General features: G+C 37.1%; 1 protein-coding gene across 1 annotated transcript; it reads left to right on the top strand.

The window, feature by feature from the left end:
• The first annotated feature begins 1,732 nt into the window (after positions 1-1,732).
• LOC109093113 (CTD small phosphatase-like protein 2-B) lies at positions 1,733-27,227 on the top strand. Its single transcript, XM_042727661.1, has 13 exons — positions 1,733-1,918; positions 9,203-9,357; positions 12,472-12,601; positions 13,022-13,162; positions 14,911-15,135; positions 15,563-15,656; positions 16,336-16,447; positions 16,534-16,620; positions 16,811-16,873; positions 21,564-21,643; positions 22,016-22,142; positions 22,555-22,650; positions 24,121-27,227. The coding sequence occupies exons 2-13, from the start codon at positions 9,226-9,228 to the stop codon at positions 24,184-24,186; spliced, it is 1,353 nt and encodes a 450-aa protein (XP_042583595.1). The 5' UTR covers positions 1,733-1,918; positions 9,203-9,225; the 3' UTR covers positions 24,187-27,227.
• Positions 27,228-27,343: the final 116 nt, after the last annotated feature.

Raw genomic sequence — 27,343 nt, forward strand, 5'->3', positions numbered from 1 at the left:
TCTTACTGGTAGCTGTGCAGTACATATAAGGAGGAATCTGTGTGTCAATTAATGCTGTAAAATTGCTAAACTCTCAAAAGGACATAATGATCATAGACCTAACTGTTGGTAGGGTTGGCATACTGAATGTACTCTTATAGCTTGTGATTGTTTTTGAGATCTGTCACATGGATGTTTGGGCTCTCATACACAGCTGTGCAGTGCAATCCAAATATAACAATTAACAAAATACTCTATTTCAAATAAACCGGGCTTGTTTTGGAAAAAGTAAAAATCCTATCACTGTGACTGAAAGGCACAATATGTAAGATTTTTTTTTTAGTATTAGTAAAATATCCAAAAACCACTAGAACAGTGTTCTATTTTGCTGACTTGTGTACTTACCTTGTCCCAAATGTTTCGAAGAATGTTTAAATCCAGAGAAATAGCTATTTTAAATAGTGACTCGTCCCTGGTCATTGCGTGGCCTGCCAATGAGGTCTAACACCCTCGATTTCCGGTTTTGTTTTGTAGAAAAAAAAATGGAAACACCAAAGACGCTTTAATACGTTTTGCGTTTTATCATGCAGGTGACGACCACACAGAGTAGCATTATAACATGTATCTAGTATGATAAGACAGTGCTGCTATACCCCACATACGCACGGCCGGAAAGACCGGCATAATAAAAGCTCCTCTGCTGAGCTGTGTGTCACGCTCATCTCTCGGCGTCTTCGTTTTACTTTGACGGCTTTCAGCCTCACCCTGCTTCATGCTACGACGTTAATAAATCTTTATTACATTAGCTCATCTATGAACATGATTTCTGTCCCATCGGATTGCATCGGCTGTGGGGATGAAAACTACAACTCCCATGATTTCACACTCAGTCACGACGTCATCAAACTACACCTTTGTTTCTTTGTTTGTTTTGAATATGCGCCCTCTAGCGGCGAAATCTTACATATTGTGCCTTGAAGTATAGAAAGTAGTAGCATCAAGAAGAGCACCCAGAAATATTCATTCATTTGTCCCAGGCTGCTTTACAAACATTAATGATTACATTACGGTAACAATAAAATATTTTTTTTTTCTGTATAAAGTATTACTGTCTGTTTGCATCAAGTACGTTTACGTGATTTGTACCTATTCACCTTAGATTGACCATATTTCAAAATATTTTGTTCTGAGACATATGTATAAGGAATGCCTTTGTATCATGTGATGGCATGTTATGTGGAATGGAATTGAAATTCGCTTCATTCAGGAATATACAGGCATCCCACCGAAGTGCTTAGTAACGGTATTGCCATGACAACCAGAACGTGCCTTTCCTTCTCATCTCATCCCCAGTGCGCTCGTTCTATTTTTACTGGCTGCTTGTTGTCGATGTGCTATGCATAAATAAATCCGATGCTTATGCTAGCACACAGTACTTAGTAGTTAGTCTGCTACTTTTGTTCTACTATCAAACGCTAACATATCGGAGCCACATTCCTGATTGATACTGACATCTCTGTTAGTTTACCTGACAGGCTTCCTGGTAAATGCCGACACTAACTCCGTTTTGAAAAGGAATTACTCTCCGCTCTGCGTTTTTGCTAAAGCACGTTTTATGTGATTCTCGCTATTGTAAAGTGTTTTTATTTTTTAATGGGTACTGTAAGCTAAACCTGTCGCACTGCGAAGCCTCAGTATTGTTTTGATACTCGGAACAACAGAAAGGGGGTGTGGTATGCGCACCGCAGTACGCATGCGCGCTCTTCTTCATCCGGGTACTTGCCGTTGACTGTGTGGGTACGGAGGCGGGAAATGGCGTCCAGAGGTGCGGGGAGGACAGAGGTGAACCTCGTCTGAAGAGGCACGCAAAAAAACAGCAAGTGTCAGCAGCCCTGAAAACGACCGTGATTCTGCGACTCGATCCCCGGTGATTCGTCCAGTAAGTTATTACCCCGTCTCTACTGCTTGTGGGGCTGGGGTCCCCCCAAAACCCCCGTCTGTTCGCTCCGGTCGGTAATGTTTCGCTGTGGTTCGCTCCCGTAGCACCTATACCCGCGGCTAGGCAGCTGCCGTTTTCGCGAGTCGTTCCCGCGCTTTCTCTGTCAGTAGAACGCTGCCGGTTGTTTTGAGTTGAATACGAGGCTGCCTTCTTCTAGTAACAGCGGGTCACGAGAGACAGGTTTCCTACGAAGAGAAGGCTCGCATGCGTCCTACACTGAAGATAGACATGCACAGATGTGTTCAGAGCGTTTGCTGCATGTAAAAATACATCTCCCACCTCACAGGCTTTGGAGTCGTGTAATCAATGTGTGAACAGTTATTCTTAATGTCTGGCTAAACAGGGAAATCGTGAGAAAGTTGCTCGTCTTCCGTACAGAATCTCTTTAGTCTGTGTTTCCCGCCCACCACCACCACACTGTGTTCAGGTTTCAGTGGTTGAACTTCATAATTTCTGAAGTGTCTGATGAGGTTAATCAGTTATGCTGTGGCAACACTTAATGTGTTTTCTTTCCTTTCTTCTTTTTCTAAGGTCTGACTGTAGTTATTTGACTGTAGGGCAGCGGTCCTCAACCATTGCTATTCCATTGTCAAGGCAATATTTCAAGGGCCCTCACAGAGGCTGTTTTTTTTTTTTTTTTTTTTTTTTTTTTTTTTTGTCTGATAAAATTTCAACAAAGACACTTGTTTTCAAACTTCTTAATTATGCGAAACTACCACTGTCAAGATAATAAATAACTACACATTAGAAATCTTTTGATCTGTTGTTCCTTTTTTTTTGTGTGGTTAAAAACTAAATACACTTTTTTTTATATTCTGTTGAATTAAGATGTAGATTTTGTTACCGCAAATATTTTTCATAACTCAAATTTTCTACACAACTAGCCTATAACTTTCTAAAGATACTAGAAAATACAACAATTTAGGATCTGCTGATAGTGTTTGAGAAAATTAATGCTAAATTTAGTTACACCCTGCCAACAATTGCGAGAGCTCGGTATGTTACATTTCTTATAGTTCTTCGTAATAAAGTCCTAGTTAAAAATGCTAAATTTCTGGCAAACCACGCAGAAGTTCAACTAAGATGTTTAGACACCATTGGTCAAACGTTTTATTATTCAGATTTGCAGGTCAGAGAGAGTTCACGATTTATAACAGTGGTTCTCAACTCCAGTCCTTCGGGACCCACTGCTCTGCACATTTTGTTTGTCTCCCTTATTTATCGCACCTGATTCAGATCATCAGCTCATTAGGAGAGAGATCCATGAACTGAACTGAGTGTGTCAGATTCAGAAACATTCAAAATGTGCAGAGCAGTGGGTCCCGAGGCCTGGAGTTGAGAACCACTGATTTATAAGTTACACAGCGCAGCGTTTTTGTCAACTAAAACTACTTGAAATTGTTTTCATTAATTGGAATAGGGCTTGCAAAATATGAATATTACACGAAAGACTAAAATTAAAACTGAGTGCAATAAATGTTTCAGATATATTTAAAAAAAAAAATAAATTACAAAAATACATGAAATGATTAAAACTAAAATAAAATATTTTAAAATAACTTATTTTTATAAGTACTATAACGGTGCATAAATAATACTAAAATAACTGCATTGCAAAACAAAACAACTTCAAACATGCTTTTAATATAACATTTTAAAAAATAAATAAATAAATAAACATTTTGTTGACCCATTGGAAGTTTTCTGATGCCCGCTAATGAACCACTGATCATTTGTCCCATTTGTCTGGCTATTATGGGACAGGTTACCAACAAAGTGTAATGGTGTTTTCTGTGAAGCCTTTTTGTGGTGTTCTTTGACATGTTATGCTAAATAACGAATCCATGTTCATCAGTTATACTTTCAGGTTTACAGTGTACTTAAAGTGTAAAGTTCTAGATTCCTCCGAGAGATAATAGTCATTTTAATATATGTCATAGTCAAACTGAGCAGACACACACACACAAAAAATAAAGCCTTAGGGAGATCAGTTCTTGGAAATATGTCAGCAATCTTGGATTTGCTGTCGGTCTGTCAGGGCATGTTTTTGTTTCAAACCAGCTTTGTGTATATTTTATTAATTTATGAATTTATGTATTTTTTGCTGTCAACGTATTGACTTTCAGAAACCTGCTGTGATAGAAGAGGTCAGAGGGGTCACAGTAGCAATGGTTGCAAATTAATCTTAATTTAATTTTGATGGATTAAATGTATGTTTTATTTCCTGCTGTTTAGGGTGCTTAATGTCTGCTGATGTTATTTAAACCAGAAATTTGGCTTCATTGATTCTTACTGTGCTGTTGAAAACTTGAATATCACTGTGCCTCTGTTTTTCTAGAAGAAAGGCTTCAGCTCAGTGTTGTGAGGTAGCTGTCTTGGCATGATGTCTGTTTGAGGCAGTGGATGAGTCACCATTTGTGGTGTTTAAGGAAAAAGCTAAGATGTATTATCATCTGTACCCTTACCCCCTTACTTTTCGCCATTCCTCTCCTATCCTGTCTCTTCAACGTGATCTCATGATAATTCATATGTATTTTATGTAAAATGTGGTTCTATAAAACGTACATTTACTTAACGTTTTTACAGGCACTAAAACGTACAATACTGACATATTTTCATCATCTAAACATACAAATACTTATGTATTTTTAGCATTTAAACGTACAAAACTGACGTATTGATGAGTCCTAGGGCTGGACCAGAATATTCGATTATTCGAATATTCGTTCGGAGGGTTGGCATTCGATTTTCAATTTTGAGCCTCAAATATTCTTCTTCTTTTTTTCGAACACCTGGCATCCCCTGCGAAGCCGTTCTCATTTGCGCTTGCATATGAATTGCCCATGAGTGAACTTTATGATTCAGTTCATCTGGAAGAGAAGACAAAAATGCCAAAGACCTCTGGGAGCAGATTAAATGGTGTGAGGACAAGACAAAGGCAGTGTGCCAAATATGCGATTTGAAACTGGCCTACCACAAAAGCACATCAAGTTAAAAAAATTAACTGAGTTTTGTAAGTAGTACGCCTATGGTATATTGTTGGTGTAAAAAAAATATATTTGCCATGTTAATCAGTAATTCTACACATGATAAAAACATGCACGTAAATTGCTTGGAAAATACTTGCAAATACGGAAGTCATTAAAAAAAAGTACAGTAGCCCAGCCTAATAATAATTTGCCTATATTAAAAGTATTGCTCTTAACAGACCTGTGTGTTTTGTATCACTAGTGCAGTGTCTGTTCTCGGAGCATATAAGCCCTGTCCACGTGAGGCGTGCCGCTTCTGGCTCGCGCTGTTCTGTAGTTTATTAAGAGTTTATTAATTCTGAACGTGTCACCTGTCCATATTGCACCAAAATGCGACACTGCACTCCCTTGGGTCCGCAGCAACACACCCGCCACGCGTGAAGTCGATTGGATGAACGGTTATCAACATAATAAAAATGCAGACAGACCGACACACAGAGATTCCTGCCTTTTTCACACAGTGTCTACACCGTACGCGACAGTTGTCGTGTCGCGATGTGCCGCAACAGCTAAAGCTTGTTTACACTGGACAACACAAAGCAACCATTGAAAATAATTTGAAATTTGTGTCAATACGTAATAGAACACAGCAGCAGTTTACTGTCGGGAATTTGTCGCATCCAGTGTAGACAGCATAATAGGTTCTATTGTATTTTGTCGCGGTGAGGGTTCCGGTGTAGACACGGTGTTGAGAGAAGAATATGTTAATCCTCTTCCTTCGAAGCTTCGAATATTCGGTGTTGATTGCTACCAAAGCTTTGAAGCTCAAAAAATGGTATTCAGACCAGCCCTATTGAAGACACCTAAAAATTAATCCTTTTGAATACTGAAATCGAAGCATTAATTTTATTGTTGTTGTTTTTAGTTGTCATATCAATAACCTTGTTTTCAATTGCATTAATAAATTGTTACTCTTTAAATTGTTACTCCTTTTTCTGCTGCAAGCTTGTTTCCTAGAATAGGCCTACATAATGTTAAACAAGACTTCACTTTAAACCTTTAAAATAAATAACATTTCTGCAATCGTTTAACCTTTAATTGTTATTTAATATTTACTTTGTTTCCCATGGACCACAAAAGATGTTTTCTCTGACATGGGCTGCGTTCCACTCCACTTTTAGACACGTACTCGCGAACCTCCCTAAGCACTTCCCTCCGGGGGAATCCCTGCTGCCATTTTGAAGTGTGTTCCGCTTCGCGAAGTGGACAAGGGAAGTTTATATGGACAGAACCTCGACCCCTCGATTTTGACCCAGGGAGTGAGTCTGCTTTAGGGCTGGGCGATATATCTAACGATATGATCATGCGCATCTAGTCAGTAAATCTGGTTCCTTGATTACCGCTAAATCGCCATCACCTGCTTTCAAATGGAGCGGCATTTAATAGACAGAGCCGTAGTTCACTGACAAGCTACGCAATATCGCGTTCATTATCCCAGATGAATCGCCTCGATAATCAACGCGATATTGCGTACCTTGTCAGTGAACTACGGCTCTGTCTATTAAATGCCGCTCCATTTGAAAGCAGGTGATGGCGATTTAGCGGTAATCAAGGAAACAGATTTACTGATTAGATGCGCATGATCATATCGTTAGATATATCGCCCAGCCCTAGTCTGCTTCATATGCACACTTCAGGCTGCTCCATAGACCGCAATGCAACACGATCGTGACGTCATCGCGTTTCATTTATCCCCACCCAAACAAGTCTATAATATAATAATAAAAGTTTGTTTATTTTTTTTTTTTTTTTTTACTTTTATAGCAGCCGAGGCATACCTATATACATATAGAATGCTGCACCAAACAAATTCGTAAGGGGAAAAATGTAAACAATAAACCAACTGAATAGCTCATTCTAAGTGATAAAGGGCTTAGGACATTCCAGTTCAGCCCATTTGCGAGGGTTCCGCCAGTAGTGGGCACTCATGCAACGTAATCAATGACGTACATCCAAGTAAACGAGACGGAGGGAAGTTTGCGAGTGAAGGGCATAAAAAAAACGCAGCAATGCTGTGACTGACAGTAGAACTATAAAATACACCAAAAACTTCAGAATCCACACGACTGCGAGGAACAGACCCAAATCCAAGCCTTTACTTGGCGATCTTCATCTCCATCCCAAGCAGCGAGTCCAGTGACCGTAAACAGCAAAGCGCAAGCTGACTGACGCACTCTTTACAAATGCAAATGTTGCCACTTCAAATGACAGATTTTACGGCAGGACAATCGAATGCTCATTTGCTGTCGCCTGTATTCGTCACTGATTGTGACATGCCGTGTTTCTTGTGAGGTGTGTATGAATGATTCGCGCGTGCCTTCAAGAGTTCACGGAGTGGATCGGGAAAATAATCTGGATAAAATTCTGATTAAATTAAATACTTAAATTCTGCTCTGCACCTCACACAAACCTACTGTATTCCGCCAGAGAGGACAGCAACGCATCGTCATTTGTATTACTTGCTTTTGACATTTTCGCTATAAATAAATGATTGTAATTGCATTTATCTATCTGTCATGTTTTTCTTTATACTGTACAGAAATAGTTATGTTTAGGTTTAGAGGTAGGAGTGGGATTAGCGACTGTAAAAATATTTTTAATGCTATATATATTTGCTATAAAATGGATAGGTTTGGAGGTAGGTTAAGGGGTATAAAAATCTAAATCGCTTATTGATAAAATCATAAAAAAAAAGATATAAAAGATACGTAAATATTAAAAAAAAAAATTTAGCTAAAAATACGTAGCGATTTGTACGTTTTAAACGTTGAAATGCGTCTAAATTGTATGTTTTAGCCTCAATAAAAACGTACAAAAATGTACGATTTGTGCTTGTAAATGTTACGTATTTATACCTTCGTATAAACAATGAGACCAGGCTGGTCTCTTGCATGCTTCATGCTTGCAGTATGATTTGTCGTTGTCCTCGCTGCTTCTCCCTGTCTCCTGCACACTGCAGCCGTCACAGGAGGAGCTTCGTTTCTCTCCTAAAATGTAAAACTCATTTTCTGTAGACAGTTACTTCTTATGTTCAGTGCAGTTTGGGTTCTCTGTGTATTTGTGTATCAGTGGATCCTGTGTGTAATTACAAAGGCATCTGGGAGAACATAGGAAATCTACTCCAGTGTTAGATCTACAAAGATTTTTCCAGCTCCCTAGAAATCCCTTGATACCCTGGAAAAGTGTTTCTTCCTTTTATTGTGAATTCTTTCTAAATCATTGTAGTTAGATTTCTTCATGGCTAGTGTTGAGAAGGTACAGTCAGAGCTGGCGTAACTCATGACGGGTCACCATTTGTGGTCTATCGTTACATAAGTATGCTTTGAGGAGGGGTGACACACGACAAAGTGCTGTAGTTAATTTCAGGAGATACCCCCCCCCCCCAATTTAAAGGGTTGCTTTTAAAGAAGAGAAGGACACTTCCTCGACATCAGGAAAACATTAGCTGTTTTTCCCCCTGTCCTTCAGTTCCCTCTTTTTTCCCCCTTTTTCTTTTTTTTTTTCTTCTTTTTTTGTGTTTAGCAAGAAACTGCTTCTTGCTGTTGATCTGTGATCACCTTTCTTTCTCTTTGCTTGAGTTACAGATAAATAAGACTGAAAAAGACAAGTTTTGCCAAAAATGAACTGACCTTGTGTCAGTACACGACTGTTTCTGTGACTTTTTTTATTTACTAATGTCCATGAAAGTCCCTGAATGTCAACAGGTTTCAGTGTAGTTTTGGACACCACTGACTTTCATTAAAAGGACAAAAATAGTTACACTTCAAAGTATGTTCTTTTGTGTACAGCAGATAAAAGAAAGTCCATCAAAAAGTGTGTCCATTTAGGGTTCTTCTATATGTGTGAAATAACGCACTTGTAGTTGAGAATGCTTTGCTGTGGAGGTGCTTCAACTGAATGATGAACCATGTTGGAGGATATGTTGCCTGAATACATCCAGATGTCTGTGGCTAGAGCTCTTTGCTGAAGTGCTGCACTTTTAAAAACTGAGTTAAGCACCATAATTCATTTAAAATCATTAAAAAGTGTGATTCATTTACCTGTGTGTGAGAACCAGCGAGTGGAGTTGGATTTCTCAAGGTCGTTGCTAAATGGAGTGTTTTCCTCCTGTGTTACTCTTTTTCTCTGTGCAGTTTTGTTGTCTTTCTATACCTTATGTATGAGCTTCTCTGTATTGTTTTCTTTCTCTCCTCAGTCTTACATGTGACTCTTAACAAAATGAAGCTGAGAATGCGCAAGGCTTCTCAGCAGCCATACCTCGCCCGCAGGCCCAGCACGGCCCGGACCAAGCGGAAGCACTCTGGCCTTCTGTCCAGCATCAAGAAGTTCATCCATGGAAGTTCCATAAAGGTGAGCCTCTCACAGCCTCTCTCTTTATTTTACTATGAGTTCATTGAGCATGGCAGATCCAGACCATTACAGCTGTTTTTTTTTTTTTTGGTTTTGATTATCAGAGCCCAGAATGTTCTAGAATAGAATGCAAGCAAGACCTGGTATCACATTCCCCCAGAAATGCATGGTGAAATGCCGTTGCTTGTCTGAGGAGCTCAGTTCTGTTCTAATTTTAGCTGTGGTTCCACAGCACTTGCATAATGACAGTAGGTAGGGTTGGCTTTAACAGGCATGCTGACTGCTGCAGGAGAATCAGGACTTCACATATTATGTCCATTAAAGGTATTAAGTTCTCTTGTTTGGGTTCTAGATCACATCGATTTGACTCAGGGCAGTGATTCTCAACATTTTTGACTCTAAAGGCCGAAATACACTACACAACTTTTGCCCAGATTTTTGCCCAAAATTGACAGTTTCGACAGGTTGACGCTAGTTGCTATAAGGCAGAGCCAGTCTGCAAATTTAAGTTTATAGATTTCCTAGAAAATCGCATGGTATATGATGGCACGTTTTTTTTTTTTTGTTAGTTTGTTTTTATCTTTAGACTAAGGTTGGGTATTGAATTCTATAAATTCTGAATCTGCTTATCGATTATCGTGTTTGTGGTCCTTAACAATCTGTTAAATTAAAGTGTTGTCATGTTGGTGGTGACACCTCTCTTGCAACATCATGTTTATCTTACACCAAATATTATACTTAGCTTTTTCGGCTCCTGATCTATGCTACTGATCACAAGTGTAGCCAAACTTTGGAGTGCTTAGATAAGCGAGCAAGGTCCGAATGGATTTTCAATTCCCAACCCTACTTTAGACCATGATTCCATACAGTCAGGGGACATCAAACATTATTGATATTATGATATTATTGATATTATCTCCTAGCAACAAGGCACGTTTCCACATAAGTTTGTTGTGTTCAAACGACTTGAAAGTCTGGTAGCCTAGTGTGTGATCATCAGTCATTTAGTGTATTATGATCATTTTTTTTCCTCGTTTTTTAATTTTTTTTTTTTTTATAATTGTTTTGCAGTATTTCCCACAGACTTAGACTGTCTCCCAATGTGCATACTATTCATCATAAATTCTATGTGATATTAGTCATTTTCAATACTATTTAGGGCAGATAGGCTGGATAGTATGCACATTGGGACACAGGGTTACACTCTATTTGTGGCGGCATATATATGCAAATTCATTCTCTGCCAGCAGGAGGCCCTTAGAGCGGGAGCAATAGAGGTTTCCCCAGTAACGGCTGTACACAAAGCAGGGCCTCGCTCACAAATGCTGCTTTATCAGACATTACATGCAAGATTAAATGAAAATGACATCCAAAATTTTCTGAAGACAGTCGGATTCCTTCAGAAATACAGTGATATAAAAATAACCGCACCGGGTTTCAATTTTGAAACGTGCAGTGCTCATGTTTATTTAACTTAAGTCAAAGCCTTTTGAAAAATCTATTTGTGGTGGTCAGTTTTGATATTGTGGTGGGCCGCCACAAATAAATCAATGTATGGGAAACACTGTTATGGATTATTTTAATTGCTCTTTTTATTTTGAATTATATTATGTCAGTGGTTCTCAGCCCTTTTTATTCAAAGGCCCCCCACTGTCCAACACAATATTTGAAATTCCCTTTTATTTTTCTCGTATTTCTGCTGTAATTATGAAAATGTTGCTATGTTGAATAGGCTGGCAGCAGATCAGTTTACCGGTGTTCATTCAGCTCTTCAGCTTCAGCACACGCAGCTTGAACAGAAATTCACAACATTAATAACTATAATTGGGAATGTCATAAACATAATATTTATAAAGAGAATATTACCATAATAAAAAAGTTGTGAATTATTTGGGTTTATTTGCCGTGTTTCAGCACGTTGTTACAGGAAGAGCCAAGAGCGTGTCCACGACACATCTGACTATTTGGGTTGAAGCGTGGATGCATTGCAGTATGGCATACATTAATTGTAAATGCTAAATACTCTTAATAATGACAATATTTAATAATTTTGACAATATCTCAGGCTATAGTCCTTACATGATTGTCCTATTTAAACACACTCCATCGTATTATCCTCAGGCCCCCCGATCCGCTACGCCACTGTCCATGGAACGATTTTATTGTATTTTTATTTATTTTTTTACACATAAGTAATGTTGTCCAGTCACTTGTTTCCATTATTTAAGCATTGTTTTATTTATTTGTAAGGCTTATGTTTGATTTATGTTGAAGTGTTTAATGCCTTTTAATGCTGATACTTTTTTGGTAATCAGGCTCTCAAAAATTATGTAAAAATGTGGATTTAGATTTATCGGCCAACATATCGGTTATCGGCTTATTTTCATATCGGTGCATCCCTACTTTTTATGTAGCCTATATAGTTTTATTCTGTTTTCTCCGTTCACAGAAATGCTGCAGGTGCGTGGTGTGTCCTTGTGTTAATCCGTGTTCTACACTGGTTTCAAACAAAAAGCTGCATGTTACCTGCCATTCATTTTCACTTAAATGTAGGCCTAATGCTTGGCGGTTCATGACAATGCTTTGCCATTGCGACTTACCTTTGATGAATTTACAGCTGAGAGCGGGCATTTTACTCGTTGGATGCGTCAGCATCACGTTTGCATATGGCCGTACTATGCCGTCTGCCAAACTATATTTTGTACAGATTTTATTTTGTTTTGGCAAGTATTTAATTATTTTGCCCAGAAAAAAAACATTTGGAATATGTAACAGACATGGAACTCGTTTTCTCCATGCAGTTAATTAATAAACCATTGGTATCAGCCCTTTTCATGCTATTTCCGATATGCTGATGGCTTTAAAATAATCAAAAACTGGCCGATCCATCGGTGCATCCCTAGGTATTATATTACATTAATTAACAAATCATGACTCCAGAAGTTTTAAGAACTGTACGTTCTTCAATATAATTTCATGTTGATTTGTTTGTTGTTGTTGTTGTTGTTGTTTTTTAATATATTGAGTTATATATATTAATTATAGGTTTTCATCTATCTCTAAACTTAAACATGTTAAAACAGGTGTGTATAAAACTCACTGTTTGTGTTTCAGGTGGAGCCAGACAACCCAGCAAAGAGGAATTGTCTGAGCTGCGAGCTAATCACCTCCACCCCACAGAGGAAAAATGACTTGCCGAGTAAAAGCATCTACAGGGCCCGCAGAAGAAGCTTTGTCAATGGAGGTCAGTCCCTTGTGTGCTCTAGTTAAACAATGAAAACTGATACTATAGTCTGCACTGGAACTGTCGCTGTAAGGAAATGTCATTGGTACTAATACCAGTGAAATGTCATGATTTGACGTTGCCATTACAACAGCAAGAACTAATATGCTAGTGAACACACTTTCATAGGTTCTCTATTAATAGAAATACTAACAAATTAAATCAAAACAATGGCATGTAGCCTTCATGAGAAACAAATTGCTACTGTAATCAAAAGTACAAATAAAGTCTCTGGTATCAGTATCAAGGGGTCAACTGAATTAAGGCAACATCTATAGAGTAATAAACCTACATGGAGTTGGGGATTTAAATGGTCTCTTCTAAATTTATAATTTGATGATTATGCTAAATTTGTTTTTCATTTCATACTTTGTCCTATAGAAACCACAAACCATGACACGAGTAAGCCTAACGGGAAGTTGGAGGACTCTGAGGAGGTTGTGAGCAGTCCACCCCGCACCACCCTGCTTGGAACTATCTTCTCTCCTGTCTTCAATTTCTTCTCACCAACAAATAAAAATGGTGAGATGAAAAACACTCAACTGATCACTAAAGATGTGAATGATCATTTTAAATTATTTCAGTTGACACATTACACAGCATTAACACTTATACTCCAACATTATTTTAGAATATTGTTCTGGTGTACCTGTGGTGTTCAGTAAAAAAATAAACTTTTTTTTAAATAAACTTTAATGATGAAGCATTCTTCATTCATCATTCTTGATAATGATTTCCTTTTTACTTTAAGAAGAATAGTCTTTGTAAAATAAACATCCAGCATTAGAGACTATGTAGTTTCATATACACTGCTGTTCAAAAGTTTGGGGTCAGTAATGTTCTTGAAAGTAGTCTCTTATGCTCACCAATGCTGCATTTACTTGATCAAAAATTATTTTTATTTATTAACCCCTAACATTTGAATGGTAGTGTAGCCAGATTTGTGGAATGTGGGTAGCTTCGGTCTTGTACTCGTATTTTATATTTTTTGTATATTATATTGTCTTTCTAACATATTTGTTTATATTTCACATATTACCTCTAAAGATGACACGTGACAAGTCATAAGAACATTAAAAGTGCAGTTCATGAGAGGAAGTTTTATATAAAATGTAAATATTGAAATTTGAAGGAAAGAAAAGAGGGAGAGAGAGAAGGATTCCAGCTGAAACGGGATAGCAGGGTTGCCATTTTGAATATTGTGCGAACTTAACCACTAGTTACTAGGCAACTATACATCCTATCAGTGCCAAAATTAGCCATTTTTCAAATATCGGCATCGGCCGATAAGTCTTTCTGCTTGGCCGATGTGTTTGAGGCTGGACTTTTATTTTGGCGGCACTGAGAGCGGCAGAGACTGAGCATACAGTGCTCACATTCTCCCTCTTTGTTTACTGTCATTGTTAACAGTTCTGTCTAATACGGATAGAAGTCTGTCTAATAATCAGATAGAGTGGTTAAACAAAAGAATTAATGTATACAAAATGTATTATAACGATTGCTTTTATATTATTAGTGATAAGAAGGCAAACATTATAATACTTTCTCGTTTGCCGTCAGCATTAAGCAAATACGCATTTACATCATTTAAACAAATCTTTGAATGACTAATGAACATTTAATTTCAAAAACCTTGCAAACTTAGTTGAATCCAGCTGTGAGATCTTGTGAAGTGTGCATTTTTATCCAGCATGATCGTGTGTTCTCTGTGTGACGGTCGGTCCGTGTGAATTGAATGCTTTAAACTTTAAACCTGGGATTTCAAATTATGCTGCACTTTATGCATTTGTCCACTGTCATATTCATGTCATTTTCTCTGTGTGCTGTATGTAAAATGAGTGTTACCCTGGCTTTATTTGAAAAATATGATTCCCAATGCACACAAACTTCCTAGAATACTGAGTGCTTTGTTGGTTACAGTGTTTACTTCCCTTTTAATTATATTGTTATTAAATATTTATTTATTTGTGAAAAAATACTTCTAAAGTATAAGTATGTTTATTTTACACAATTATTTTTTAATCCATTGTCAAATGATTTTAAAATTCCCTAAATATTAATTAAAAAAACTATATATATATATATATATATATATATATATATATGCTATTGGCCCAGAATCGGCTGTCAAAAAAACAATATCGGTTGACCACTAATCATAAGAAAAAAAAATACTGTTGCACCTTTATTCAAATGAATGCATCACCTAACATGGCATGTTTTTTCTTTCCTCCTTTCTCCTTCACTATTATCCTGTCTTGTCCTGTCAGCCTCGGATTCCCCAGGCCAGGTGGTGGAGGCAGAAGAGATTGTGAAGCAGCTAGAAATGGAGCAAGTAGAAGAGATGCCCACCTGTACTGCCACATCTAAAGAGCCCCTAAGTGTCCCTCTCTACACCAGTGCCATGCCCTCGGCCTTCAGACCTCCACCCTCCATTCATACACCTGCAGAGGAGAGTGTAAACACCCCCCACGCTGACCTGCCTCCTCTTACAGGTGTGAAAGACATGACATTTCTTCACTTAAGCCTAAACATAGGTGCAGTCTCCTTTAAATTGAAACAAACATAACTGTTTTCAACATTTTTATTTATATGCAATGTTTCTTGAGCATCGAATCAGCATATCAGAATGATTTCTGAAGAATCATGTAACACTGAAGACTGGAGTAATTGTAATCACGTGAATACATTACATTTAAATTGTATCCAAATAGAAAAGAGAAATATTGTGAAATAGTATCATAATTTAAAATATTAAAACTGGTTCTATTGTATTTGATCAAATAAATGCAGCCTTGGTGAACATAATTACTTCAAAAACATTAATAACAATCGTACTGAGCACAAACTTTTGAACGGTAAGGTGTATTTACAGGGGCTAGAATATATTGACACAGTGATTTGTTTCATATTTTATTTCAGCTCCTGGCTCTCCTGCAACAGGGGGTTATATGGACGCCTCTCTCACTGTCCCAGCTGAAGGATCGTATGAAGAGGAGTGGGAAGTGTTTGACCCGTGAGTTCACCTTTAGTGAATGTCTATGCTCAGGACTTAACAATAAGATTTTTTTTTTCTACTGGCCCCTGTCAAGCCAGTAGTTCAGATTATTGCCTGCCTGGTTGTTTAGCCCTGTATAGTTACCTTTTTGACACATGTAAATCAGCACAATTTGCCACAACAATCTCCAGTTTATTACCCCCCACCCAAAAAAAGTAAAGTAAGTAAAACAGCAAGTACAAGATCAACTAAAGATAATTTGGAAACCCTCTCAGAAAGAAAAAAAACTGCTGTCATGCACACATACTTTTTAAGCAATGAGAGGAAGTTGAGCAGGTGGGATCAATATGGTACACAAATTGCACTCTTTCTGCTAAACGCAAAACAGACTTTGAGGGATTATATATCAGGTGGGCAAAATTATTGGTAGGCTACACTAAACACTTTCTGACCTCTCTTTTTACTGTGACAGTAAAAAGGAAAGTCTCAGGTATTGTGACAGATACTTCCAACCGTCTTTGACTTTAAACCATCTCCGCCATTAGCATTTTAAATGTAGAACTTTTAGGTGAATTTTAAGAGTTGTGTAGGTTCTACGTAGTATTTTTATTTATATTTTTTTTGTAGTGTTGTTTTGTATTGTTTGATTGAGCCTTTTGTCAAAAAAAAAAAAGCATTTATATACATTTTTTTGCAGGTATTTTTTCATCAAACATGTACCTCCACTAACAGAAGAGCAGCTAACTCGCAAACCTGCACTCCCTCTGAAGACACGCAGCACTCCTGAGTTCTCCCTGGTGCTTGACTTGGTCAGTCTTAAACACCACAGGAGGCTTACTCCTACTACAAGGGTTTCATTTTGGCATAGATTCTCATTATTTTTCCCCTTGTACAGGATGAAACCCTTGTCCATTGTAGCTTGAATGAGCTGGATGATGCAGCACTAACCTTTCCTGTACTCTTCCAAGATGTCATATACCAGGTAGAAATCCAAGCTGTCTTTGTGTGAATACATTGTTTATCAGTAGCATAACACTAGAGGGTGCTATAGAGCCGTTTTAAGAAATCTAAGAAATTTAGAGAAAGTATCCAGAAGTTTCAAGCAAGTCTCTTATGTTGAGTGATTTGAAATGTGTGAAACTTTTTTTTTTCCCCCTAATTGTTCCCCTTAGGTTTATGTCCGATTGAGGCCATTTTTCAAAGAGTTCCTTGAACGCATGTCACAGATTTATGAGGTGAGCCTTCATCCATTTTACTCCACATAAACTTTCATTAGGGGTGCACGATATTGGATTTTGCTGATATGCTGTTATTTTTCAAATCATTTTGACCGAGACTGATACCAATACCCAGGGATGTGATTTTTCCATTGGTTATTGCATGATGATTGAAATCGCGCAAAAATCCTTAAGCTATTAGTCTACGTATAAACTGCGAAAAGAAACATCATGGACTGAATGGTCATCTGCAGGACATTTCAAAGCGTTCAAATTATTCAAAGTGGAAAACGCGAGCAGAATCGGCGCTGAAACGTGTTACTCGACCCGGTGACTTTTTATGAATGGCGGTGAGAATTTGAGATTGGTAGTGCTGTCATAAAATTCACAACGGTTGTGCTGTAATTATATAATAGGCTGTAGTGTGATGCGCTACATGTCTGTAACAGTACTGTTTTTGGTTTGATTCACTGTTAGTGCTGCATGCTGTTACAGTACTGTTTTTGATTTTGATTCATTTGAACATTCGTCATTAGAAACGTTTATAAATCTGTTTTTGTTTACAAAGAAGTTCCAGTGTCACATAATCCTTCAGAAATCATTCATACACACATGCTGATTTGCTGCTCAAGAAACAGTTCTCATTATTATCAATGTTATAAACAGTTTTGCTGCTTAATATTTTTGTGGAAACAATGATACCACTCAAACATTTGTATAAGATTTAAAAAAGTGAGAGAAATTAATTTTATTCATTACGCATGAAAGTGACAAAAAGTGAGTCAAGACATTTAAAATGATTACTATTTAATAAATGCATTAACAAATTTAATTAATATATTTGATAAATGCAAATAAATGCTTTTCTTTAAACTTTATATTTATTTAAAAAAAACTGAAAAATAAAGTACATCATCATTTCCACACAAAATATGAAGCAGCAAAATTGTTTTCAACATTGATGATAATCAGAAATGTTTCTTGAGTCAAATAAATTGTAATGGTTTCTTAAAGATCATGTGACACTGAAAACTGGAGTAGTGATGAATAAAATTCTGCTTTGCATCTTACATTTTATAATGTATTAAAATTTAAAACTTTTTTGTATTTGTAATAATATTTCACAATATCTTTTTTTTTTATACTTTGTTTTGATCAAATAAATTCAGCCTTGATGAGCAGAAGATAGTTATTTCAAAATCATTAATAATTGTAATGTCTCCAAACTTTTGGCAGGTACTTTAATAATAATAATAATAATAATTCTATATAGTTTACTATAATATATTGTAGTACTTTATTATGGTATATTATTATATTGTCATGATTATTAAAGGCTGATTTTGATTTTTTACAGGACAGTATGTATTTTTACAATATAAGATATATCTGTTAATGTGCTAAAATACATATTTTTAATAATGAGTGCTGGGGGCGTAGCTTGGGGCGTGGTCAGATTTTCCTTCTTTTTTTTTTTGTCTCTAGCTGATCACATGCCTGAATACCGTAGGGATGTGCGATTTGGGGAAAATATTTAATTGCGTTTTTTTTTTTTTAAGATATTGCGATTGTGATTTGATTTGCGATTTTTAATTTTGCAAAGTCAAGCTTCAGCTTAATATTGTCAATAGTGTGCAGCACAGTATGGGTATCGTTACCCTGCTGAAAAAAACAATGGAAACCACCACAGAATTTCTTATGCTTTCCATTAAAACGATTACAAAATTCCTTTTTGTAGTGTGTTTTGGGCATTATTCCAAAAGGAATTACTGTTGTTGTTTTTGTTTCCCATCTGCCAGATTACATCCAATTACATTACATCCACCAATAGAATCAATCAAATACCAGTAGACACCATTATAGTTTACATTAAAGCCAATATAATTTCCATTATTACCCTTAAATCTTTACTTTATTAGAATTTACTTAATTACTGAATTTCACAGGAAAGATTAGTTTATTTTGTGTAAACAAAGAACTGTATTACTTTAGTCAATTATTAAAAGGATCCTATTATGCTCTTTTACAAAGTCTTGATTTTGTTTTGGGGTGTACTAGAACAGGTTCTCATATTAGGTTGTTCAAAAAAACACATTATTTTTCACATATTTTACATTATTACAACACCTCTCTCCCCAGTCTGTCATGAATGGCTGGAATAGTTCCCGTATCAAATGAAGGCCCGCCTTCTGAAATACGAAATGCGCTGTGATTGGTAAGCTGCGCCAGTCTGTGTTGTGATTGGTTAGCTGGGCCAGTGTGTGTTGTGATTGGCAGCACTCTGTGCCTGCTCAGGAAATGTCATGCTCCTTACCATAGCCGCCTGCTGTGAGCTTCAGTGTAAATATTGTGTCAAAATCAAATCAATTTGAGTGCGATTTAAACCCGGATGATTGTAATCACTCTAAGCTCTGCCTTGGGAAAGTTAGCGTGTCTCCGACATTGTGATAACACTCGTTGCCTTCTCTAGTGCAGCTCAACCAGGTCTCGTCCCATTCGTTGATCTTTGTGATATCACAAATCCCGGAAAATATTTGTTCTAGTCCAAACGAGTCGTTGGTTGTAGTTTTTGAAAAGTGATTTCTGTTAAAAAAAAAAATCCTTTTGAATTGGACTTTGAGCTTTGTAACTTTGCAGATCTTTTTTATTGTGAAAGATAGTGATTACAGACTTACTAAAGTTTGAAAAGTGAAAAAGCATAATAGCACCCCTTTAAAGTATTACATAGGTTACATAGGCTTATTTATTTATTTTTAAGTATTTGGGATTTTAAGAACAAGTGGAAAATGTGCTGAATGTTTAATTTCATCCAAGTGAAATCAACAAAGCAGTTAGACTGAATTTACACTTGTTTTAAAGTGCACCAATCAGAGCAGAGCAGAGCAGACTCACGGAAAGGAGGGTTTTAGAGGGACTGAATCTTTGAACTACTTCGAATGAATCGTTTATGAATTGCTGGAAAATGAGGTGATATAAAGTGCATATTTTGAGAAAACAAAAGCGTTTTTTGACCTTGTATGCATGTAGTGCTATTGTAGGAGACTTCCAAAACAATATTAGGAACCTTAAAAATGGCATAATAGGGGCACTTTAAATGGGGGCATGTGTGCATCAAGCCTCGTCCATATTGGCAGATGCGCGTGGAGACTTGCAGTGCAGAGCTGCCCGCGAGTATAGCTGAGCATTACGCGACAGGCTGCATGTGTGCGGCGAGTGTAAACTGCTCCTCCGTGAGACACGGCAGAGAAGAGCGAGTATGAGAAGCATTCAGAGACACAGGCTGTGTGTGTGGTCTCCTGAATTGCGAACATGCATTATAAACTTCTTTCAAATTAGAATCTGTTTGGGAGATAAAATGTGCAAGATAACATTCGGTAACGTTCATGTACTAATGTACTAATATAATCATCTAAGAATATAGCTTTTATTCTCCAACACTGAAAGAAGAACCGGTAAGGGAGCTCTTGATATGTGTTGTGACACAGCTCTTGCAAATTAATGTTAACTTTTTTTATTTGGTGTCTGTCATTTCGAAGCCGAAGTAATCTCATATTCTCATATTACATAAGTTTTTCTTTAGTATTAATTTGCCTAACTATCGATCTAACCCTGTAGATGCCATAATCTCACACACACACACACACACACTCTCTCTCTCTCTCTCTCTCTCTCTCTCTCTCTCTCTCTCTCTCTCTCTCTCTCTCTCTCTCTCTCTCTCTCTCGGTTTGTTTTTTTTTTAACAGAGGTGCGCTCACTCTATTGGTTAGTAAAGCTGCCACTCAAGGCTGGCAGTCATGCATATGCTCTGGAACAGAGTAATATCGCATCCACATTGCAGGCTTTGCGATTCGCGATTGCCATTCGATTTCGATTAATCGCACAGCCCTACTATACCGATATATTTAATTTTGTTTGGAAACAACACCAAGTCTATCCTGTGCAGAAATTGTAAGCAATATATCTTTAATTTTGGTTAGTTTTTAACAAGAACTCATTTGTTAGAATTAATTAATCCATCGTCTGTCTGAATACTGGATTCTGATTGGCTGGCAGGTGTGCAGTAAAACCGTTTAATGCACAGGTAGTTCCAAGTCAGTTTAAACACTGTTCTATATTAATGGGCTGTTTTAATTGATGCACACTAACCAACACGCATCACTTGCTCGCACACACACACACGGAGAGAGAGAGAAAGAGGTCGAAGATGTTCGGAAGATGAGCGAAGGTTATACGGGGTTGAAACAACGTGAGTGTGAGTAATTAATGACAGAATTTTCATTTTTGGGTGAACTAACACTTTAACCGTCAAAGTTCAGTTCCAATTCTCAAGAATTTCAAGTACAGAGGATGCCTGAAAGTTCCCGGATGTGTTCTTGATAACGAGTATGCATCAAATGCTTTCACAGATTAAATGCAGCGATCCAAAACAGTGAATCTAATCATCGTTCAGACAGAACTTTGCTTCAAGAATGAGCCACACTGCTGACATGATCTAATCACTAGCACACCCTGAGCACATGTGAGTTAGCACATTCCTCTTATAGGCAAGAGTCAAATCGGCAAATCATATCGCGCCGATGCTGATATTTACATTAAAAGCCATTATCGGCCGATTCCAATATCAGTCCAATAATATCATGCATCCCTACCTTTCATCCTTAATATAGTGGACTGAAGTGTTCCACTGTTGACTTTTTTTCCCTTCTAGATCATTCTCTTCACTGCCTCTAAGAAAGTTTATGCAGACAAGTTGCTGAACATTCTCGATCCGAGGAAACAGCTGGTGCGGTCTGTGGACTTTTTATTTTTCCTTTATTTTAATCATTTCCAAGACTCTATATTATGACACTGCTGTTTTTTTTTGTTTGTTTATGTTCTTCTTTTTTTTCTTTTCAGTTTTTCTTATAAGAGTAAATGTAAAATTAGGCTGGGTGTCACTTGTTGGGCAACCCAGCCTCAGTTTTGTCATTGCTGTGCAGAGTTTCTTTGTAGCATTTGGTTACAATGAGAGATTGGAGTAGATGAGGAGCTTTGGCCTCTGGCACATGTAAACTCCACACCACCCTCGGGTGTCAAACCTTTGCTTTGAATGCATTATTGATTCTAGTCCTGGAGATTTATTTCGCTCTTCTCTTTGTATGTGTTTCCGATATGTTCTAGGCACCGATTATTTCGTGAGCACTGTGTATGTGTGCAAGGAAACTACATTAAGGATCTGAATATCCTTGGACGGGATCTGTCCAAGACTATAATTATTGATAACTCACCACAGGCCTTTGCTTATCAGGTGAGCTGATCAAGGTTGTCTTGTATCCAAATAATTACAGTTTAAGATTATTTAAAAGTAACCTTTTTTGTTATTTTTAGATTGTATTCACACTTTTAATAGAAGATATCTATGAATCACCCTTTTTTTCGGTATAACTATGTAAGGCTCTAAATCCCTTATTGTTAAATTTTTATATTCAGTAACATTCCCCCCAGGCCACCCAGAATATATTAGTAATTATTGAGTAATAATTTAGAAAGTGATGAAGTATTTTCATAAATGCTTCTGTACAGTGTATAAATAAGTACAGAGTTCAGGTGTGTGACTGGGCTCTTAGGGTAGATGACCCAATACAGAAATACCTTAGAGAGATAAAGGGAAAAAAAATCTGTGTAACTAAAATTACCAACCCATTTTGTTTCACTCACAGCTTTCCAATGGGATCCCAATTGAAAGCTGGTTTATGGACAAGAATGACAGCGAACTTCTGAAGCTGGTACCTTTCTTGGAGAAACTGGTGGAATTGGTATGTTGTAATGTTTTTCACCTCTTAGTTTTCTTGACTTTCCTTTCAAGGTGTCTCTGTGAACATTATTCAAGTGTAATAGTTATTTATTTTCATTTAATATATATATATTCCTTTCAAGGTGTCTCTGTGAACATTATTCAAGTGTAATATATATATATATATATATAACTATATATACACACACATACATACACACACACACACACACACACACACACACACACATACACACATATACACACACACACACACACACTGGCCACTGTGTTAGGTACACGTACCAAGGCAAAAGGTTGCCTTCAGAACTGCCTTAATTCTTCGTGACATAGATTCAACAAGGTGTTAGAAACATTCCTCAGAGATTTTGGTCCATATAGACATGATAGCATCAAACAGTTGCTGCAGATTTGTCGGCTGCACATCCATGATGCGAATCTCCCATTCCACCACATCCCAAAGCTGCTCTGTTGGATTGAGATCTGATGACTGTGGAGGCCATCTGAGTAAAGTGAACTCATTGTCATGTTCAAGAAACCAGTCTGAGATTATTTGAGCTTTGTGACATGGTGTATTATCCTGCTGGAAGTAGCCATCCGAAGATACTCAACAATACTCAGGTAGGCTGTGGTGTTTAAACGATGCTCAGTTGGTACTAAGGGGCCCAAAGTGTGCCAAGAAAATATCCCCCACACCATTACACCACCACCAGCAGCCTGACCCTTTGATACCAGGCAGGATGGATCCATGCGTTCATGTTCTTTACGCCAAACTCTGACCCTACCATCTGAATGTTGCAGCAGGAATCAAGACTCCTCAAACCAGGCAACAATTTTGGTGAGCCTGTGCAAATTGTAGCCTCCATTTCCTGTTCTTAGCTGACAGAAGTGTCACCCGGTGTGGTCTTCTGCTGCTGTAGCCCATCTCCTTCAGTGTTCAACGTGTTGTGCATTCAGAGATGGTATTCTGCATACCTTGGTTGTAACGAGTGGATATTTGAGTTACTGTTGCCTTCCTATCATTTCTAACCAGTCTGCCCATTCTCCTCTGACCTCTGACATCAATAAGGCATTTTCATCCACACAACTGCCGCTCACCGGATATTTTCTCTTTTTCGGACCATTCTCTGTAAACCCTAGACATGGTTGTGTGTGAAAATCCCAGTAGATCAGCAGTTTTTGAAATACTCAGACCAGCCCGTCTGGCACCAGCAAGCATTCCACGTTCAAAGTTACTTAAATCCCCTTTTGTCCCCATTCTGATGCTCGGTTTGAACTTCAGCAAGTCGTCTTCACCACATCTAGATGCCTAAATGCATTGAGTTGTCGCCATGTGATTGGCTGATTAGCAATTTGTGTTACCAAGCAATTAAATAGGTGTACCTAATAAAGTGGCCGGTGAATGTATATAAAATAAAAAATCATGAATGAGTCTAAATACAAATTGTACTTTTCCATTGTCTGTCCACAGAATGAGGATGTGCGGCCACATGTTCGAGAACAGTTTCGGCTTCATGACCTGCTTCCCCCTGACTGAGCGCACATAGCGGGACAGGACAGTAACAAAGACAACAAATGCAGATATAGATTTTGCATAATAACATCATTGCCATTTAATCTTGAAATTAACTTTTTTAATTCCCCGCAAATTTTTATTGCTTTGAAAACATCAAAACAAAAATGACTCCCTTTTCGGCACTTTTTGCCATTTGTTCAGTCAAAGGGGTTTGAAATTTCTTGTGTGGTCTCTTCAGTTGTTTCATCCAGTACAAAGTGAATGTGTAGCAGTCAGAAGAGAAGAGGATCATGTTGTCTTTTGGTGCTCCAGTGGGATTGACACTGTTGGGCTTTTGACCAATTTCATAAGGAATGGCCAGTAAGAAAATAATACTGTCTGACAGAGGTTAGATGCATGTGAGTGAATGTTTTTTTTTCTATGGTAAGTTTAATTTTTCATTCATGTTTTCAGTATGCATTCCTCCCCATCTGAACAGGTTGCTTAGTGTTTACTTCAAAGCTTGTTCTCTCAACTCCTGGCTTGTTTTGTTTGCCAAAATGTGTTCTTTTCTCAAAGAGCATCTTCTGGGTAGATTATAGTTCTGATTTTCACAGCACAGTGGAATCACTCTTTATATATATATGGTGTGATTGAGAATGGTTTAAACCAGAGTGATGTCTGTTTTATAAAGATTTGCAGCGACTAAATTCTTAAATTGTTTAAATAAGACGTTTCCTACCAGTGAATCAAAGTCTGCAACTTCCATCTGTTCTCTCTCCACAGATATTTATTCACCTTCCAGATCCAACAAAATATTAATTAGTAGCATGTCAAAATGGTATTTTGTCAGCCACTGTTTTATTACATATTTTTTAAATACAGTTTTGCTTCATATTTAGCCTGTGTATTTTTGATATTTTAGTTTTTTAAGTAGGTGTTCTTTAAAGAGATGTCACCTTTATGTATTAGTGTTAATTATATGAAAGTATTTTCGTGTTAACTTTTGGACTTAATGTAGCATTTGCCCAGAGCTAATCTATTCTAACTCCGCTGCAAAGGAGAGGATGAAGGGCTAAAGCCTGGTAGAGCCCTGTGTATAGCACCAGCATAACAACAGTCTCATCGCTGTGGTTTAAACCTGCCTGTGTGACGTTCTGGTTTTTCTTTTATTCTGGGCGAGGGTGGAGGTGTAGCTGTTTCAAGAGGTATATTGTGACGTAAGCTAGATGAATGAAATGATCGCACTGCAAAAGCAATTTTTGTCATTTCCATTCGTCTGATATTGCCTTTTCAGTTCTAAAGATGATACTTCAAATTGAGTAAGAGTTGAAACTTCAATAGTGCCATTCAGTGTGAGTGAAGCAGGGCCAGGCTAGTTGTATCCCCTTCTCTCTTTTTCTGCTCTGTCCTGTTTGTTTTGGAAATGAACTTGTTCACTTTCTACATGTCGTTGGTGCCATTTATGCTGTTTGTGTTTACAGTGTGCAGTTTTCTGATAAATGGGTCATTCTTAGTAATAGACAATCACGGATTACATCATTTGTCTACATTGGATTGTGACCCTGTCATAGTGTTTTTTTTTTTGTTTTTTGTTTTTTAGAAATATTATTTTCATAACACTTTTTTTTTTAATGAGACTTAAAAAAAAAAAAGAAAGCATCTTGTATGCAGTAAAGGTAAATTTAGTGTTTTTTTTAAATGTTTTTTTTATTATTATTATTGTAATTATAAAAATGAATTGCAAGGTGTTAATAGTGTAATTCTAAATATTCTGTGGTACTTCCCAATTGAAAGAGAAGAGGGAGGACAAAAAGGAAATCATGATCCCAAGGATCCTGCTCTACTGACAGTTTGTTTTTTCTGTTTGACAGTCCACAAGCACAGTATTTCTCTCATATAATAGGCTGATTCAGCAATGGTTTCATATACATTTTGAACATGGTTAAACGTAGTGTTATAGTAAGTAGGATTTTATTAGTGAAGTATTCCTTTTCCTTACATTGAACAGTTGAATGATGCTAAACTGAATGGCATCCCTTAGTCCAGAATGATACAGGTGTAGCTCCGATGTTGGGAGATGGAATGCAACTACCGTTAGGCCCTGGCACTTTCTTACAAAGAAAATATTTTGTATGATTGTCAAAGAGCAGTAGTGTATTAAGTGTAAAGCATGATGCAGAGGTTTGTTTCATACGTACAACCAGTTCATTGTAATGTGCATTACCTCTGTACAAAGCATACTGTACTAAAAACATGCAGCTTCATAAAAAAAAAAAAGTTAAAGGAAATCTTTTTGTATTTTTGATTACTTGTATTCCAAAAGGCATGTCATATCTATTTTTAAAATTTATTAATTTTCAAATGTATTAATGCAGAACTTGTCATCAGTTTTTTTTTTTTTCTTTTCATCTTTGTATTTTGTATGTAGTTGGCACAATCACTGAACATTCTCCGCATGTAAAAAGCCTGTTATGTGAGAGTTGGGATTTTAATCAAGGCACTTTTTTTTTTTGCAGATGAATGTTTCAGGTTTGTTTTCTTTTATACTCCATCTTCAAAAGCCATATGGCTTGCGATTGTCCTTGAGCTGCATTGGGGAAACATTCTAGGTCTAAATGTCATTACCTGAAACCTGTAATTTAAGATTGTTCATATAATGGAAATTAAGTCTTTGGAAAACTGCATGCTCTTTTATTTTAATGTTAGCTTATGTCAGAACTACATGTTAGATACTTATGAAAGGATGGTTGTATTTCATGTCTTTTTTTTAACCATCAAATGGTGTGTAATATCAAGGAGATTTTATGAATATGATTATGACTTGTATCAATTTTGTGTGATGCTGTCAGCATAAATGGCATCTTGTTGATGCAACCTCACAAAAGTGAACGGAAAGCCTTAATGTCACTAGAGTTAGAGCAAGTTAAGGTAGATGCACATAAAAGGAGTTAAGATCAAATTTTACCTATACGTTTTGTATATACAAGGAGTTTCAGGGTTCCCATAATCATGGAACCAGAAAATTGGTTTCCAGGCCCTTAACAGTCATGGAAATGAATAAAATTTTCAAGTCATGGAAATGTCTTTTATTTACTTTTTCTTTTCTTTTTTTTTTTTGGTCTGTTCCACTTTCCGGTAGGTCACCAGCTTGAAGTTTTCTGTGTGTACAAGAAGGTCAAAAGGTTTGGGAACCCTG

The sequence above is a fragment of the Cyprinus carpio genome, chromosome B7 (assembly GCF_018340385.1).
Source record: "Cyprinus carpio isolate SPL01 chromosome B7, ASM1834038v1, whole genome shotgun sequence".
NCBI lineage: Eukaryota > Metazoa > Chordata > Actinopteri > Cypriniformes > Cyprinidae > Cyprinus > Cyprinus carpio.

Bases quoted from the DNA above. Each gene is read 5' to 3' on its own strand.
- LOC109093113 (XM_042727661.1), top strand. From the start codon at position 9,226: ATGAAGCTGAGAATGCGCAAGGCTTCTCAGCAGCCATACCTCGCCCGC. The intron at 13,163-14,910 runs GTGAGATGAAAA...TTGTCCTGTCAG, and splicing joins CTCACCAACAAATAAAAATG to CCTCGGATTCCCCAGGCCAG. The intron at 15,136-15,562 runs GTGTGAAAGACA...ATTTTATTTCAG, and splicing joins TGACCTGCCTCCTCTTACAG to CTCCTGGCTCTCCTGCAACA.